The 18,658-nt window shown below is 37.6% G+C and overlaps 1 protein-coding gene across 1 annotated transcript in view; it reads left to right on the top strand.

Annotated features, from left to right (window-relative positions):
- The first annotated feature begins 9,798 nt into the window (after positions 1 to 9,798).
- Positions 9,799 to 18,658, top strand: part of fam102aa (family with sequence similarity 102 member Aa) — a 32,386-nt gene continuing 23,526 nt past the window's right edge. Inside the window, exons 1-2 of the mRNA XM_038306516.1 lie at positions 9,799 to 9,931; positions 10,021 to 10,323. Coding sequence (XP_038162444.1) covers positions 10,181 to 10,323 — 143 coding nt within the window. The 5' untranslated portion in view covers positions 9,799 to 9,931; positions 10,021 to 10,180. The remainder of the gene's footprint in view (positions 9,932 to 10,020; positions 10,324 to 18,658) is intronic.

Here is an 18,658-nt window from a genome sequence, read left to right as displayed (position 1 = left end):
AAGACTAGTAACACTAAACTACTATGTACAAAGAGGAAGGGGAAAACAGTTGAAAAACATTACAGTTTAAGATGGATTTTGTGTTTGAAACCAAAGTTTATCTGGAAGAATTTGGGATCTGATCAAATTAGCTTATCACTAATTTTAAAGAAATTGGAATGTTTTCAGACCAATTCACAATGCGAATCCATGAGGTAAAAACATTCGGCCAAATAATATATTATATGATTTGCTTAAGAACCAAAAACCTTTAAATGATTCTTTAGCTGAATTAGATCATTTATAGACCATGTCTGACCTTCAGGCTAAACAGTAGAGCCAAGAGAGCAGATGCTCAAATACAAATTACAGGCAAAGCATAAATATCATGCATTAGCCCATTCTGAAATAACCTAAATATGTCTCATACACTAACCTTACAGGTTGGTTTCATGGTAAGAAACCCAAGTATAATGTAACCATTCCTAGTTTTGGTGGTGGGAGTGTTTTAATGCAAAAGTATAAAAGTGCAGTTTCGGTCAAAGTTTCTAAATCCAGAAACAGGCCAGACACTAAAGCTACACGGTTTTAAAACAAACGTAAAGGTTAACGTTTGAAACAACTAAGGACAGAAAAGGTTTGTTCAAGTTTATTTTCAAGATTCAGTCTCCAAGGTCAAAGCCTCCAGTCAGTTTCACCTGCAGAGGACAGAAGCATCAGTACCACAATCAGCTCTCATGTAGTTCACAATATTCAGCCCTTACCTCATTAAACTTTCTGATCTCCTTTAGACCCAGACCCCGGGTTCTGTGGTGTTCCAGGTTGATCATCAAATGTACCCTGGACATATTTGGAGTTGAACTGGTTGTTTCGTGCTCGCTTGTAGCCGTTGCTGGTATGGATGACGTAGGAATAAGGGTACAAAGGGGGGGGGGCAATCACTGACAGAGGAAGCTGGAAAGCAGAGGCCTGGAGAGACTGCTGGAAGCCACTATTGGAGGGTCCCATTCTGAGCAAGTCATCAATCATTGTACCAATTGGATCATCTTGTGCAGGTGATGAACCTGCATCAGCACCAACACCAGAGAAGGGACCAAAAGTAGAACTAGGGACTTTGCCAAACCCCGGGTCAGCAGCAGCACCGGAACCAGACCCAGGTCCACCTCTCCTGGAGCCACGGCTTCCATAGAAATAACCTGCATCCATTTGACCTGAGCAGAGAAAGGAAAGCCAAGTCACACTGTTCAAAGCTTCTGGGTTAAAATACAAAACTCACCCAGTCAAAGCATTATGCAGCCAGGAAGTTTAAGCTGTACACTAAAATATGGTGCTACTAGATATAAACCCAAATCCAGGAAGAACATTCACACCCACCTTGTTGAACAGGAACACATGCTGCAATATGGAGGAGCAGGAAGCCAATCCAGGAGCTCCTATTGAGACAAGATTGTTGAGAAAATACAAGAACAAACATCTCAGCCATAAAAGATTAAAACCAACAACTCACATGAAAACACCCTGAAACACCATGATGACCTCAGAGAGAGAAAAGCTTTGTGCTGTAACTGCTCTGCTGCTGCAGCTGACTTTATATCAGAGCCTCAGCTGCTCTGATGACCCTCATCATGTTCACCTGGAGCCTTGATTCAGAAAGTGGGATTAACCTATTCTGAGTAGAGAGCAGTTAACCTGAGGCAACTTAATCTGCTTTATGATTTTAGAACGGAAGCCATTTCACCAAACCAAGATAAGGGATTAAGTCTGGATTTTCTGGAATAATTAAGTCTGAATTCAGTTTCATGAAGGTAGTAACACATCGGTCATCGTGATCAAAATGGAAATTAAATTAAACATAGTTTGTAGAGGACAGTTGGACCTGCTAGTGACTAATTTTGAATATTTTTTAACGAAGGCTGAGTGAGGCCTAAAAGTTTTAAAGGCCAAATAGTTTATTGCTTCAATTACATAAAAGGAACCAGATTATTATGCAGTTCAAACACTAAACTTCATGTATTTGAAATAAATACAGTCGGTATTTATTTTAACTTATTATACTTTATTATTTCTAATTCCATAAACCTGATAATGTTTTTAGAAAGAATAAGCTTTATTAAACTAATCAATGTGCTTAATGAATACTTATTTAATGGATTTATGTTCAAATGTTCTAAAAGAAAGTAAAGGGATTTTTTAATCTAATAAAATTATATAAATCTTAAAATTTGGGGGAAATATTTTTGAGATTGTAAATTAGTGATTGGATATAAGTTAATGACAATAATGCAAGTTCTTTCGACAAGACAGTTACAACTTACTTCACTTTTCTCAGATGTGGGCCCATGCTAGTTTGCGACCTCTACAGCCTGAATAACCTGAATTTAAGATGAAATGATCTGATTTGTTGATGCACTCCAAACCAGTAGATAGGAAAAATGACTGATTAACTTTTTCTTTCTCATGACATTTCAAAAGTTTCCTTGACATGTGCAGGTATTTTCCTTCACATGCCGCTGTCCTGAAGATACAGAGAAAACCAAATCACACCGGTCTGAAATCATTTCTGCATTTCAGACACAGAAAATCATTCACTGCTCTGTGGCGGTGGATTTGCTGGAATGAAGTCAGAGTGCACAATCTTTTCCAAGAGGATCTTTGATACGTTACCCTGATCAAAGTATTTATGTTGAAAACACAGTTTGTGGCAATAAGGACTAATGATTGGAAACAGAATATCTGCCAAAATCTAAGATATCAGATGGTAAAAAGGTTCAATATTATAGCAGAGGCACATCTGAAATGATTGGCCAGAAACCATTAGATGTGCTCAGACCCACTGTTGGAGCCGAGTACAACAAAAACATGGTTGATGTTTGTTTGTGCGACTGCTAGGTGAGCTTTAACCTACAGCGATGTCATCCAGTTTGTGGCAGACACATCTTTGATCTGTTTGCTACAAACATCTCTACTGTTAAAGATAGGCTCTGTGTAAGCCCTTGATGCTCTATCTCTAGTTCGTTTTCCTGAAAAGAGATCACAAGCTCTTTAAATAGCACTTCATAACTTTAATATATTAAATAACCAGGAGACATGACAACAGATTCTGAAAGAAATTGTAATCCTACTCAGATCAGAGAAATTGCTTAGAATTACAGAAGGCAGCTGCTCACCTCCGGGCTCACCTCTCAGGAAGTGGCCCCGATTAACAGTTAAAAAGGCATTTTATAAATCTCCAGTATGCATCATCAGATTTTACATCATACACATTAGCACATGATTAGACATCCATGGCTCCAGCCTTATCAAAATAGGACGCCGCTTTCATTCCATTTCAAAATCTTTGCCACGTGCAAAATGAAGATTATAACTGTATATCCAGACAGAGGAACTGTCCTGATTAAATTAAACTCTCGGTTCTGATGCGCAACAGGCAGCCCATACCAGGGTGTGATAAACTCACATATCTTCAATGATTATTGTCCTAACAATTCCTCCTGAAAATGTGACGTTTTCAATATCACCTTTAAACAAACCCATTAATGTCTGTTCATGACCAGGATATTAATCATGGAAGAAAACTTTAAACGCTATTTCTTTCAACACCATAGAATCATGGAATAAATAAACAACAGTCCCCCTGATGATGTATCATTAATTAGGGATCAAAAGTAATCACAATCAAAACTACAGACCAAATGTCACTCAAGACCACAGTTTAAGCATTTAACTACAATTTGGGTTTCATCTAATGAAAGGAAGGCTGTTTCAGTTTCCTATGCGCACATTATTTTAATTCACCTTAGACTAGGTAACCCAAGCCTATAAATCTAATCAGGCCAAATTCATCTACTCTCACTCCCACCAGGAGGCCTCATAAATGTGACCGCTCATCATGGATAAAGCATCAATCAAAATTTACCAATCATTTAGTCACAGTAGGGGACGTCACAGGACAGGCCGGGCCGTTCTCCACTAGAAAACCCTACCTTCTCTAACAGGTAGTAAAAAACAGGGGTGACCCCAGGGAAATCCCATGCACTCTCAGCCAATCTGAGCCAGAAACCCTGTTTTGAATCTGACAATTATTACCAACTAATTTAAGAACCTTTAAGCCAATCAGGTTCCGAGTCTTTCTATCTATATCAAAGCAAAAGTGGCATAAAACTTGATCTTAGTGAGTCTGGAGCGAAATGTTTCCATGATTTTCATCAAAATAAATCAAACATATATATCACCATTAAGTATAATCAAGAGTTATCCTGGTCCGAGTTAAAGGCAAATGATGAACATCACTGACGAATTCTTTCAGTGTCTCCATCACTCAGAGTCTCGTATGGCCTCCTCCACAGCCCCTTTGGTCTCCATAAATAAGACCAGCGGTTATCTGGGAAATCAGAAATTGCAATCATACAGATGTGACTTCATGTTAACTAGATTAAGGACCACTCTCTCAGGCACCGGGTAGGCACATAAGCAGTTTGAATTTAATCCAGGTAAATTATATAAAAAAAAAAAAAAAATATATATATATATATATATATATATATATATATATATATATATATATATATATATATATATATATATATATATATATATATATATATATTGTGAAGAAACCCTGTTAATTACTCGATTACATTTAGTAATGTTTAACAGGCAAGTCCCAATGTCCAGTGCAAGAGAAAAAAAAATCTAAAAAAAAAAAATCATAAAATACGTTTTTGCATGTTTCTTTCAGCTTCAGCACCTAAACTATAAAAAAAAAAAAAAAAAAAAAAAAAAAAAACAGCACAAAAAACCAAACTAGTGTTTTTCTTCTGGGTCTCAGGAGGATAAAGGTGATGGGGGAAAAAAAAAACCCAGCAGAGGGCAGCATTGAGTTACCCACAAACTGACAGAATCAAATCAAATAATTTTAATAATTTCCACTGTATCTTTTGACCTATGGAACTAAGACCTTGTTTCTTTATCTTCTACAATTAATGGAGAAAACACATTTGGGGTTAAATTGCTCAAAATATGTAGCATTACAGTAAAAAGTAAATCTTTAAATCAGGCACTACGGCTCTGTTCGAAAACCTAGGACGCATCCTTAGAAGACCGGATTCGAAGGCTGATTACGTCATAGCGTGGTGCCGAGGTCTGGTCGGATTCCAAGAGTCCTCGTTATGCGGCCTTAAAATGCGTCCTTCTTTTTGCCCGATTTGAAGGACGGGTCTGATGTATCCTCGGTATTCTTGGATATCCCAGGATTCATTGCGAGACCAAGGAAGCTGTGATCAGAGGAAAGGTTACTTGGCGCCGAACAGTGGTGAAAATTGGAAGTTCAGTTTAATATAATACAACTCTGTGAATAGTTCCGTCTGAAATTAATGAAAATAGTTGTTTTAATGGTTACTGAGTCAGATATGTGGCGGTAATGTTTGGTCTATCTAAAGGTTTTAATCTGTTACTGTGTAAATGGGTTTGGCTGTAATTTAAGGACAGATTCTAATATATTTGCAGGGTGGGGACTATAAATCTGATAGGATTTTTATCTTTTTATTACTATTTTGCACAATATGCTTAACTTCGTATTTTTTGTTGTTGAATATTAGAGATTTTGCAGATATATGTTTTATAAATATATTGTTTAGATTTACTTATATCTTTCTTCCCCTTTTATAGAATAGAATAGAAAATCCCTTTATTTCCCCACAATGGGAAAATTTACAGCAGCAGAAAGATTATTGAAAATGGTCACACAAATGAGGACCTTAGAAAAATGTATAAGAATAACATAACAGGGAAGAGTTAAAATATAAACAATAAAATACTGTAAAGTGTTTTAACAATATAAAACTGGGGAATAAATAACCAATATGCAGCTGGACATTTTTACAGTAATGGATATTTGAAAATAGCAGCAGCATTAGAGATGTGCAAAATGACAACAGCATTTTCAGAATCAGAATTCTTTATTGTCATTGCTCCACAGGGGTGCAACGAAATTACTTGATTATTATTTTATTTAACTGACTAAGGTTTCTATCATTACATTTGATTTTATTTGTTCCTGCTCCCGGTGGTTGGAACATTTATTCCATTCTGGATTCTTGTGAGTGTAGCCTAGTCTTTGTTCACTTCACAATAAAAAAGAAATAAACAGTTTTGAAAACTTCTGTATTCATTCTTTTCCTGCTTTGTGTGTCAACGTTCACGGTTGCTAAGCAACAGAGCATACGGCGGTAAAACCCGCCGAAGGGTGGACCTGTTCGAATTTACAGCCAAAACTCTTCCGGTCTCCTTAGTAAAACCCGCCGAAGGGTGGACCTGTTCGAATTTACAGCCAAAACTCTTCCGGTCTCCTTATTTTCAAGGACTTCGAAGGATCCAGTCTAGGTAGACCGCGTCCTTGGAGGACCCGTCCTAGGTTTTCGAACAGAGCCTAAGCTTTATATCAATTCTCCCCACCCCTTGTTCAACTCCCTTTCAGCTCCCCTTACTATCTTCTGCAGGGCCCTCCCAATTGCCTTACTGCAGCTGGAATATGCTAAAAATTATATTATGCCACAAGACTCAATACTCTACAGTTGGTTCTTTGCTCAGCCTTTCCAGGCACATTTTTCCTCTGAACAATGCAAGTGTTGCAGAAACATCTGGAGACCAGCTTGACAATGTGTCGCCATTAAATAATTTCCTTTACATTTGTTAAAAGCACTTTCCAACAGATACTCATCTGAAAACATTGCTACATTTTTAGTATTTTTCCTCAAATTGCTGCTGCAGTAAATTTGTCCAGTTACATTTGTCCTTCAAATATTTCAGAAGTACCCTAGTCAGGCTTGTAACCAGCCAACATGGAGTGTGACCTTAATTATGTGAAGTCAAAGTTCCCACCATCACTGGTCAAAGATGCTGCATAGTTGCCACCAAGAGCTGAACCAGTTACTGATTTGAGAATACTTAGACATTTTCCCCTTATTTCACTGCACTTACCAAGGTCATTTCAATTGGTATTAAAAGTTGGCTGTAAATAGGTGCAACAGGTCAACATTTATGTTTTAGCTGACCTTCAGGCTTAACATAAGAGCTAAGGGGGCAGATGCTCAAATAGATTTGAGCTAATATGCATTTAGCCCATTCCAAAATATATCTCATACGCTCACCCTACATGTTGGTTTCATGGTAAGAAACCCCAACAGTAAAATGAAACCGTTTAAAATGTCCATTTATAGTTTTGGTGGGACTGTTTTCATGCAAAAGTATAAATGTTAGTGGTTTTGGTAACCATTTTTAAATCCAGAAACTGGCCAGACACCAACGCTACAGTTTTAAAAACAAAAGTAAAGGTTTTCAAATGGTTCAAACAAGGAATGACAGAAAAAGAGGGTTTGTAAAAGTTTATTTTCAAGATTCAGTCTCCAAGATCAAAGCCTCCAGTCAGTTTCACCTGCAGAGGACAGAAGCATCAGTACCACAATCAGCTCTCATGTAGTTCACAATATTCAGCCCTTACCTCATTAAACCTTCTGATCTCCTTTAGACCCAGACCCTGGGTTCTGTGGTGTTCCAGGTTGATCATCAAATGTATCCTGGACATATTTGGAGTTGAACTGGTTGTTTCGTGCTCGCTTGTAGCCGTTGCTGGTATGGATGACGTAGGAATAAGGGTACAAAGGGCGGGGGGCAATCACTGACAGAGGAAGCTGGAAAGCAGAGGCCTGGAGAGACTGCTGGAAGCCATTATTGGAGGGTCCCATTCTGAGCAAGTTAGCAATCATTGTAGAGACTGAATCATCTTGTGCAGGTGAGGAGCCTGCATCAGCACCAAAAGTAGAACTAGGGACTTTGCCAAACCCCGGGTCAGCAGCAGCACCGGAACCAGACCCAGGTCCACCTCTCCTGGAGCCACGGCTTCCATAGAAATAACCTGCATCCATTTGACCTGAGCAGAGAAAGAAAAGCCAAGTCACACTGTTCAAAGCTTCTGGGTTAAAATACAAAACTCACCCAGTCAAAGCATTATGCAGCCAGGAAGTTTAAGCTGTACACTAAAATATGGTGCTACTAGATATAAACCCAAATCCAGGAAGAACATTCACACCCACCTTGTTGAACAGGAACACATGCTGCAATATGGAGGAGCAGGAAGCCAATCCAGGAGCTCCTATTGAGACAAGATTGTTGAGAAAATACAAGAACAAACATCTCAGCCATAAAAGATTAAAACCAACAACTCACATGAAAACACCCTGAAACACCATGATGACCTCAGAGAGAGAAAAGCTTTGTGCTGTAACTGCTCTGCTGCTGCAGCTGACTTTATATCAGAGCCTCAGCTGCTCTGATGACCCTCATCATGTTCACCTGGAGCCTTGATTCAGAAAGTGGGATTAACCTATTCTGAGTAGAGAGCAGTTAACCTGAGGCAACTTAATCTGCTTTATGATTTTAGAACAGAAGCCATTTCACCAAACCGAGATAAGGGATTAAGTCTGGATTTTCTGGAATAATTAAGCTTGAACTCAGTTTCATGAAGGTAGTAGCCATGCCTTTGCTGATTATGATCAGTGCTGGGCTCTGATTTTCTGCTACTGGAATTTTCCCGTATGAAGTAGGAGATGCTGAAAGTCTTTGCAAAGACAATATTTGCTGCACCTTCAGAAGTTTGTATTTGGCATTAAAAGGATATATGCAAACCCTCATAACCTTCCCTGATCACAGAAGAATGAAATACATCAAGGAGGGATTCTACAATATATTTTTATGTGGTCTTGATTAAAACCACCCAACACTTATTTTGGGATTTTCTTTTTCTCTTAAAACTCAACATATTATTCAGTAATAAAAATTGAAAATTCAGGCGATGGACTAATCTAGAAAGGGATTTGAAGTGAGGACTTTTGTCAGTGTGATACCAACAGCCTGTCATCCCTCATAATTGTTCCCACTTCTTTGGAATTCATGTAAAACACTAAAGATATGAGTCTAATGGGGAAACAGTTATGCTCCAAGTTTTATTAGGGTGATTCTTAAAGAAGAGAGTAAATGATCAGGATTCACAATAAAATACTTTTTTCTTATTTAAACCATTTGTACATCAAATTTCTCACTGCCATAAGTGGGTAGTAACTGGTTAAATTTACCTGATGTTTGAAAATGTATTAGATTTAAAACCTTTACTTTGTGAAAAAGAGGATTTGAAATTGTGTTCCCTCTGCCTGAAATTGTTATTTTGTAAGTATGTCATTAATTCACTGCCAAAGTTTGTTTTTCTTTTAACTTTAGAATACCAAAATCTGAACATAAACCTCTTTTAGTCAGTCTGAAACATTTTGCAAAACCTAAATCCCATGTCAAACAATAACTTGATATATCAATTACCTTTCAATCACAATTTTTTGTATGTATATATTTGTATCTTGTATGTATATATCTTGCCTTTGTTTCAAGTAAGGGGAATCCTTTGCTGCTGTAATCACCTGCTCAGTATGCAGAAGTGATTTATACGAAAAATACTCTGACTAAACACGCGGGGGCGCTGTTTCACTTCCAATTTCCCGATGAAATCTTTCTAATCAAGTTAACAAGAAAGATCAGTTACAAACCGAAACAAGAGCCACATAGCTTTAACACTATTAAAGTCATTAAGTCAAACAAATATATAACAAGATAATACTTGAGATATCAAAGTAATTAATAAAAAATGTAATTATATATACAATATGTCAGTAATCTTATATTGTGTTAAAGGGTTTGTTACGTAAGGAATCATTTGGCGCACTAAAATTGAGCATTTATTTTGAAAGATTCCAACCGGAACTGATAACTACTTGGTTTTAGCTTGATGCTAAAGCTAACGGCAGAGTTCTAGGCAGCGCTAAGAAAAGCAGTTCTGACCGTCTTTTCAGACGTTAAATTGTTGTCGAACTTCTGCTGGTGTGTTTCATAGAGGTCGAAATGAATCCAGGTGAGCTTTTTTCCCCTCACCAACCTGCATTTATTTGTGTTTTCTCCACTCCGGGGTTTGTTAATAACAACCGTTTGATTTGTTTCCAGAGTTCAGCGTTCAATCACGTCTGAGGGAGAAGAAACAGCGGAGTTCCTCTGAAATCTCAATTTAAAGAGTGGGCCGTTTGTTTTTAGTTTAATCATTTTTTATACAAACAGTTCTGTTCGGTTGGCCTTCAGTTTTAAAGTGAGTTTAAACTGTGAAGTAATGGCGTTCTTCGTGAAAAAGAAGAAATTCAAGTTTCAAACCCAGCTGACCCTGGAGGAGCTGACCGCTGTGCCTTTTGTCAACGGGGTTCTGTTCTGCAAACTGCGGCTGCTGGACGGAGACTTTGTGGCTACTTCTTCCAGGTAAAAAAAAAAAAAAAGAGAAAACACAAGAAAATTTAAATTAAGCACTCAGAGAAATGCATTTCAAATGTTTGATTAAAGCAGTTGAAAAGTACTTAACAAACACACTTTCAGAACAGCTTTATATGCATATAGAGAAGCTAAATTAATTGCACACTTAAGCTTAAAGGTTTTTATTTAATGTTTGTGCTAATCTGCTTATTTTGTGCTTTTAACTGATACAAATTTCCTAAAATGGCGTTCACACTAGCTTCTGGGCCAATTTCACGACCAGGACCAGGTCATGATTAAGTTCAGATTTTTTTTCTTAAAATAAAAAAAAAAAATCTTTGCCTGAATCTGTTGCATTTCATCAGATTGTTTCATAACATCCCCACCAGAAACAAGGAAAAAAAAAAAAAGATCCTCTCCACTTTTTCTTGGTGTATTTTAATTAAATCTAGGGAGGCATTTTGTTTAAAACATCACTGTTGTACAGAAAAAAAAAAAAAAAGCTTTCAAATATTGTTAAACTTCTTTATTTGCATTATTTTAGACTTGATTATTTAAAATCTTTCATTTCCTTCTAAACCCCCCGTCCTTAAAAAGAAACTAATTACCATACACCCAAAACAAACCCAATGCTTTAAAGTCGTAGGGAAGTCCTATTTATATGTCAAATCATTCTGGCTTAAACATGTATATAAATGTACTCTGGGGATTTTGCACTAGTAAAATCACAACAATTCGTAAAATAACAGGCAACATTAATTTCATATTTTGCTTTTCGCTGTTATTTACAACAAGAATCTGATGATTTGAAAAAAAAAAAACCTATGTAGTGTGTTAGCCCATGCCATTTATTTTGGCCCCGATACCTGGCTGTGCAATATCAGCTGATAACAAAATTTGAAATTGATGTGTGTGTGTGTGTGGTAGGGTTGTCACGATACTAAAATTTTCACTTAGTTTTTATTTAAATTTTTGCAACTTACACAGACATATACATATAAGCCCACATTCAGGCTGCTGCTTTTGTATACTTAAAAAAGAACAAAACTTTGAAGTATATACAACGAGTTAGTTCACATGGTTAAACATAAACTTACAAACATAAATGTAGTTAGTAATTAAATAAGCAGCACTAATGGAAATAACAAAAATTAATAAGAAAATAATAAGTAAAGATAAAAAAGTATAATAGAAATGAAATAGAATACAATGAAAAAAAAAAGTTTTACTGCATTAATATGGTCATAGCCGGTTTCTACCTATTAACAAATATGTCTTTCTTAAGCCTCAGCCAATAAGTTATTTGTTCTATATGATAGATTTGCGAGACCTTTTCAATCCACATTTTGTATGTTGGCGGGTCAGGCTTCAACCATTTAACTGTGATGCATTTAAGAGCTGCAATCAGTAATATTTGTAGAAGGTATTTTTTCCTCTTCCAGTAATATCTTTTGGTAATAAAAAAGTACCATCTCAGGATCTTTGTTAAAGGTTTTCTGAAATACTTTTCTAAGGGCCTCGAGTAATACTAAAATTTTCAACTCAATACTGATGTTCAGAAATGTTTTTATTAATAAATAAAAAAAACAATAAATAAATACAATAAAATGGAACAGTATTTTGAGGTCGTAGCTGCTTAATACGTTTTTGGAACCCACCATAGTTAAATAGGAACCTGATCCGATGTTGGTCAAACAGGGATGGTAGAGTCAGCTGTTCCGTAAAAATAAAAAAAATATCCACTGGACTGGTTTCCAAGATTTGAAGACGTTTCGCCACCTCTCCAGGAAGCTTTCTCAATTCAAATGGCTTTCTCAATTCACATTTGAAAGCTTCCTGGAGAGGTGGTGAAACGTCTTCAAATCTTGGAAGCCAAGTCCAGTGGATATTTTTTGAACTTTTACGGAATGACTATGACCTGGATGACTGGGAATCCTCATCAGCATAGAGTCAGCTGAGTTTGACGGTGTTTGGACGCAGGTCTACTTTTATCTGCTTCGTTCTTTGACTTCAAGAGAGAAAATAACACTTTTCAGTGGTATCGATACTTTTGACAATGAGTATCGTATCCGGATACAACGTTTTAGTTTCGATACTTTTTCAGGGTTTCCGTGGGTCGTTAAAAATCATTAAAAGTAATTCAATTATTTTATTGACATTAAAATTCATTAAATGTGTTTATTGTGGCATTTAAAATGCTTTATTAAAAAAATGTTTTATGAAAACAATTTTGTCAGACATATTATATCGCGTTATATTTGCGTGGAACTGCTTCCGGTTGATCGCAAAGCCGTATGTTCAGAAAATAAGCTTGAGTCGGAGAAAAAGCTAGAGAATGGGGGGAAAAAAACTAATTTCAACAAAAGTGGCTGTAAAACGAGGAATTCGGGACATGGCTGCAGTCTGTAGACGGGTACCTGTTGGTGGCATTAAAATGATTTATAAGAGCATTAAAAGAGCATTAAAAAGCATTAAGTTAGAGTTATTAATTCCTGTATAAACCCTGTTTTTTGAGTAACGATACTTTTGACAACCCTAGTGTGTGTATATGAAGAACTGCATACTACTTGGATGTGAAATAATTGCCATCATGGCTTTGTCAAGCTGCTGCCTACCTGAAACAGGAAAAAGACTAATACAAAGTGAATCAAGTAGAAGTTTTTATTGCCTTCCTAGAATGGGTGACAATAGTTTTGGCTCTCAAAATGGTATCGGTGCCCTATTTGTTGGTACTCGCCGATACGATACCACCATTTTAGTGCTAGATCGGGGCCCTGCCCGATACTGGTATCGGTGCAACACTAAAAACTATACATACAAGTATGTATACACAGACTGACACTGACTGTGAAATTACCTTTGAAAAAACTTCCTACAGCTGGTAAACTGCTTGTTTTTTCAGCCAAATGCTACACATGTAGGCATTTTTACTGCGCATCTCCGTGGGAGTCGGGAATACACTTGATTACTTCAAACACTAAAGCATGTATAAAAAAAAAATAATAATTTTATAGGAGATATTTGGAGCACCACCAATTACGTCTATTGTTTCTTACCATCATATTCCACTGCAATAAAATCTGAATTTATTTGAAGGCTTTTTACTCTTGCTTATTGCTCTAAGAAAAGCTGTACTTTTTGTGCATTTTCTTCCTCATCTGAACACCATCCAGGATTAATATTAGATTCCCATAGAAACATAAACTTCTGGGCAGGATGGTCTGTTTTGAAGAAGTCCTCCTTCCTCTAAAAGTTCTGTTTAGGTTTGGTTTGCAGGTTGTTCCGTTTCTGCAGCTCTGGCTGTCTAACCAAGAACACTCTTGGCTCTGAGTCACGTTTAATGGCAGGCTGCCGTCATGTTAAAGCACCCCTCTGAGTCCCTGTGCTGGAACCTCTCATGAACTTCCAGACTAAACACAGCACCAAGTCTCTCATCCCAGCTCGTGTGATCTGTGTTTACTGGCTTTAAACCTCTGAGATGAACTAGATTGGGACGATGACTCTCAGCTGGCATTCTGAAGCTTTTCATCTCCTTTACTTCAGATGTTCCTCTGATCAGTTCCTAGCATCTGCAGCTTTAGTATCTTTTCCTTACCTCCCCTTTAATTCCTGATTCCTGGGATTGCGTTGCTTTGAAATGGGTTTGTTCTGCTTCTTTTGGCAGAAAGCTGACCCACTGGGTCCAACTGCACATGAATTGTATCAAGAGCCAGAAAAATATGATGCCTGTAAAATGACTGGAAAATTAGTTTGGAATGAATTAAACATTTAGTCATTTATTTCTGGCGATGCTAATCTCAGCATGAGGAAGTTAAGAAGTTTGTTTTGTTGGTAAATAAGGTCAGGGCTTCGTGGACATGAGGATGGTGGAAACCAAGAGGGGGAAGCAGTTTGTGGTTGATCTGCTTTCATGAAGCGTTATCCTCAGCTGGTGGGCATGGGGCAGCTGGCAGGTTGAGCTAACAGATGTTTATAGGGGGAAGTTCTTCACGGGACCTTCTGTATAACCTCCTCATCCTCCTTTGATTTGCTCAGCCTTGTTGTCTGTTATCATCCAATGATGAGACCATGTAAGCAGATCAGGATGTTTTTCATCAGATTTCTTCTGAGCAGATGTTTCCATAATCCAGCCTTTCATCAGCTTGCATACAGGTGCTGGTCATAAAATTAGAATATCATGAAAAAGTAGATTGATTTCAGTAATTCCATTTAAAAAGTGAAACTTGTATATTATATTCATACATTACATACAAACTCATATATTTCAGATGTTTATTTTGTTTAATTTTGATGATTACAAATGACAACAAATGAAAATCTCAAATTCATCATATCAGAAAATTAGAATATTACTGAAGACCAATAAAAACAAAGGATTTATAGAAATGTTGGCCAACTGAAAAGTATGAACATGAAAAGTATGAGCATGTACAGCACTCAGTATTTAGTTGGGCCTCCTTTGGCCTGTATTACTGCAGCAATGCGGCGTGGCATGGAGTCGATCAGTCTGTGGCACTGCTCAGGTGTTATGATAGCCCAGGTTGCTCTAATAGTGGCTTTTAGCTCTTCTGAATTGTTGGGTCTGGTGTATTGCATCTTCTTCTTCACAATACCCCATAGATTTTCTATGGGGTTAAGGTCAGGAGAGTTTGCTGGCCAATTAAGAACAGGGATACCATGGTCCTTCAACCAGGTACTGGTAGCTTTGGCACTGTGTGCAGGTACCAAGTCCTGTTGGAAAATGAAATCTGCATCTCCAAAAAGTTGGTCAGCTGCAGGAAGCATGAAGTGCTCTAAAACTTCCTGGTATGTGGCTGCGTTGACCCTGGACCTCAGAAAACACAATGGACCAACACCAGCAGATGACATGGCACCCCAAACCATCACTGACTGTGGAAACTTTACACTGGACTTCAAGCAACGTGGATGAAGTGCCTCTCTTCTTTTCCTCCAGACTCTGGGACCTTGATTTCCAAAGGAAATGAAAAATTTACTTTCATCAGAGAACATGACTTTGGACCACTCACCAGCAGTCCAGTCCTGTTTCTCTTTAGCCCAGGCAAGACGCTTCTGACGCTGTCTGTGGTTCAAGAGTGGCTTGACACAAGGAATGCGACAGCAGAAACCCATGTCTTTCATACGTCTGTGTGTGGTGGTTCTTGAAGCACTCACTCCAGCTGCAGTCCACTCTTTGTGAATCTCCCCCACATTTTTGAATGGGTTTTGTTTCACAATCCTCTCCAGGGTGCGGTTATCTCTCTTGCTTGTACACTTTTTTCGACCACATCTTTTCCTTCCCTTCGCCTCTCTATTAATGTGCTTGGACACTGAGCTCTGTGAACAGCCAGCCTCTTTAGCGATGACCTTTTGTGTCTTGCCCTCCTTGTGCAAGGTGTCGATGGTCGTCTTTTGGACAACTGTCAAGTCAGCAGTCTTCCCCATGATTGTGTAGCCTATAGAACTAGACTGAAAGACAATTTAAAGGCTTTTGCAGGTGGTTTGAGTTAATTAGCTGATTAGAGTGTGGCACCAGGGGCCATCAATTTTGAACTTTTTCACAATATTCTAATTTTCTGATATGATGAATTTGAGATTTTCATTTGTTGTCATTTGTAATCATCAAAATTAAACAAAATAAACATCTGAAATATATGAGTTTGTATGTAATGTATGAATATAATATACAAGTTTCACTTTTTAAATGGAATTACTGAAATCAATCTACTTTTTCATGATATTCTAATTTTATGACCAGCACCTGTAGGCTGTTTGGATTTTGGATTCCCTAAGCGGTCAGTTATTTTCTGGAGCAAAGATTTCAGCCATTCATTTTTTCTGGATGTACGGATTGTAGGGATGCACGATATTGGGATTTTGGCCGATATCCGATATGCGGATATTTTAAAACTCATGTAGCTGATAACCGATATCGATACCAATGTTAAAGCTGGACAAAAAATAAGTAGTCATTGAAAATAGCAGTTTTGTTATCCATTTCTGACACTTTGAAAAATAATATACTCAAATATATTTTCATATGCTGATATCAAATTGATTTTTAAAAACGCGGTATCAATCTATTTTACTTTCAAAATCTCGTGAAATTTCATCGTTCTGTTACAAACTCTCGTGATATTTTGCAAATTCTTGTGAGATTTTGTTAGTAAAATAGATCCATACCGTGTCAATATATCAACATATAAAAATATGGCAAAATTTCATGAATTTTCGGGGGATTTCGTAGCATAACGATGACATATCGCAATATTTCATTAGTAAATGAGATTGATATGGTGTTTTTAAATGGCAATATATCAGCAAATGAAGATATTGTGATATTTTAATGTATCAATATTTTTTGCCTCATCTTTAGAAGTTTTTAAGTATGTAAAAAAGAAGTTTTTGAGGAAGAAGAAGAAGTGTTTTTTTTTTAGACTTTAGAAACTCAGAAGCTGATCAAACATCGGGTTAAATATCGGTGTGGTGGCCGATGTCCGATATTCAGTTTTAAGGCCGATACAGGCCGATACCGATAGGGGGCCGATTATATCGTGCATCCCTAACGGATTGTTTATATTCCATACTCGCGCAGCAAAGACACATGACCTACAGCTTAGCGTTCGTTGTGGTCTTTTTAAAAACGCAGCCAAGCAGAATTTGTCATAAAGATGACTTCTATCATGGATATTTTAATAGTTAGTCTTAAAACGATTATAGTCTTATAATAGAGATATTTAGCTTCTCAATCCTCACTAATCGACAAACTGCGATTCATAGATTTTAAGAGTAAACAAAGTTGGTTCAGTTTGATTTGACATGAGTAAAGCAAAGAAATGCAGCAGAGTAAACTGGATAATTAAGTATAAACAGCCTTTCATAGGAAGGTCCCTTCTTCTAAATCTAGTGCAGATTTATTCCAAACTGAGGCTGACAGCTAAATTATTAAACCTGTCATGCTGCAAAATGTTTTTATTAGGTTTTGAAGGCAGGAAATGATAAAAAATATTCATGCACTTCTTGGCACAAATACTGTATGTTAAGTTTCTGCGCAGTCTTAAATAGACGGTTTTCATCTGATCTTTGTGTCCATCCCCCCTTCCTTTTTTTCACAAAATCAAACGGTCTCTGCCTGTCAGTTTGGCAGTGATATGGTGTCAGAGGTCGATCTCCTCTACCCTGGTTACATAACTGCCCCAATTTTTCCCTCCCTCCAATCTCGTTTATCATCTGCTTCTGAAAACAAGGCCCTCTCAGAGGAGACAGCGACAGCACAGGGAGGCTCCCGCCGCTTCGTACACACATGAGGGTTATGTCAGAGATCTGACAAACGTCGCCTTTGTGTACCGGCCTTCGTTCTTGCTGTGGGTCGGGAATCGGTAATGATGGTGGCAGTGGGAGTTTTTTCCACCGGACCCAGGCCACCGCCCAGGAACGCTGTCCTCATGTTCCCGTCGGCTGTGGGTCTGGATGGCAGAGCAGAGGGTCACATGTTGAGAATGTGACCGACTGGTTCTCAGGGAAAGTTTTCTTTGGCTCCTCTGATATCAGCCATCAGTGTCACTTACTTAAGATAACAGCTGCTGCAGGAAAACACTCCAAATAATCCAACTGTGTTATTTACAATTGGGTTTTATTCTTCCAAAGCTGAGTGATTTGACAAAAAATGCACGTAAGAAGAATCTGTAAAAGTAAATTCCACCCCTGTTTTAATTGCTCACTTAAACACATTTCTTGTCTGTTTTGCTAAGAGAAGATTAAAGTCGATCAGAATTGTCCTGAAGCTGGACTTGTAAGGCGTGTATCAGCCAAGGAGAGAGTCGGGCACGTTCCCCGTTTGGAAATGTGTTTTCATTCTGTGCAGCTTTAAAAACAGATGGTCTCCATCTTCATTTGCCAGAAATCTGGCTCTGCTGCAGCAGCGTCTCTCCATTATCAGTCACGTCCTTCCTTTTGTCACACATTGAAAGTTTACATTTTAACCCGCTCTTTATTCTGGCTTTCAGCATTTCAGTGCTGAGCCCTATTGTGACACCACCAACCTGGTTTGTATCAGCAAAGATGGAGGGGATTCTTAATCGATGTTTACAAACGTACATTAATGTTGGATTGCTGAACATTTCTTGGTGGAGGGAGTGGCTAAGTTTAAAGAGGGTAAATGTAAAGTGAAAATTAGTCTATGGGTACCATGATTAAAATCCTCCAAAATGTTTTCTGTTTTACTTTGTTCAGCTAACAAAAGGAAATCTGTTGGAGGGGAATGTTTTCTAAGGAATTGTTTGATTAATTGACTTCTCGTTATTTTACTCATTACATCAGCAAAATAGTCAAAAAGAAGAATGTGCCA

The sequence above is a fragment of the Cyprinodon tularosa genome, unplaced genomic scaffold (assembly GCF_016077235.1).
Source record: "Cyprinodon tularosa strain WSP-4 unplaced genomic scaffold, ASM1607723v1 ctg583, whole genome shotgun sequence".
Lineage (NCBI taxonomy): Eukaryota > Metazoa > Chordata > Actinopteri > Cyprinodontiformes > Cyprinodontidae > Cyprinodon > Cyprinodon tularosa.
Note: the sequence above shows the minus strand (reverse complement) of the source record. Positions and strands in the feature narration are given on the sequence as shown.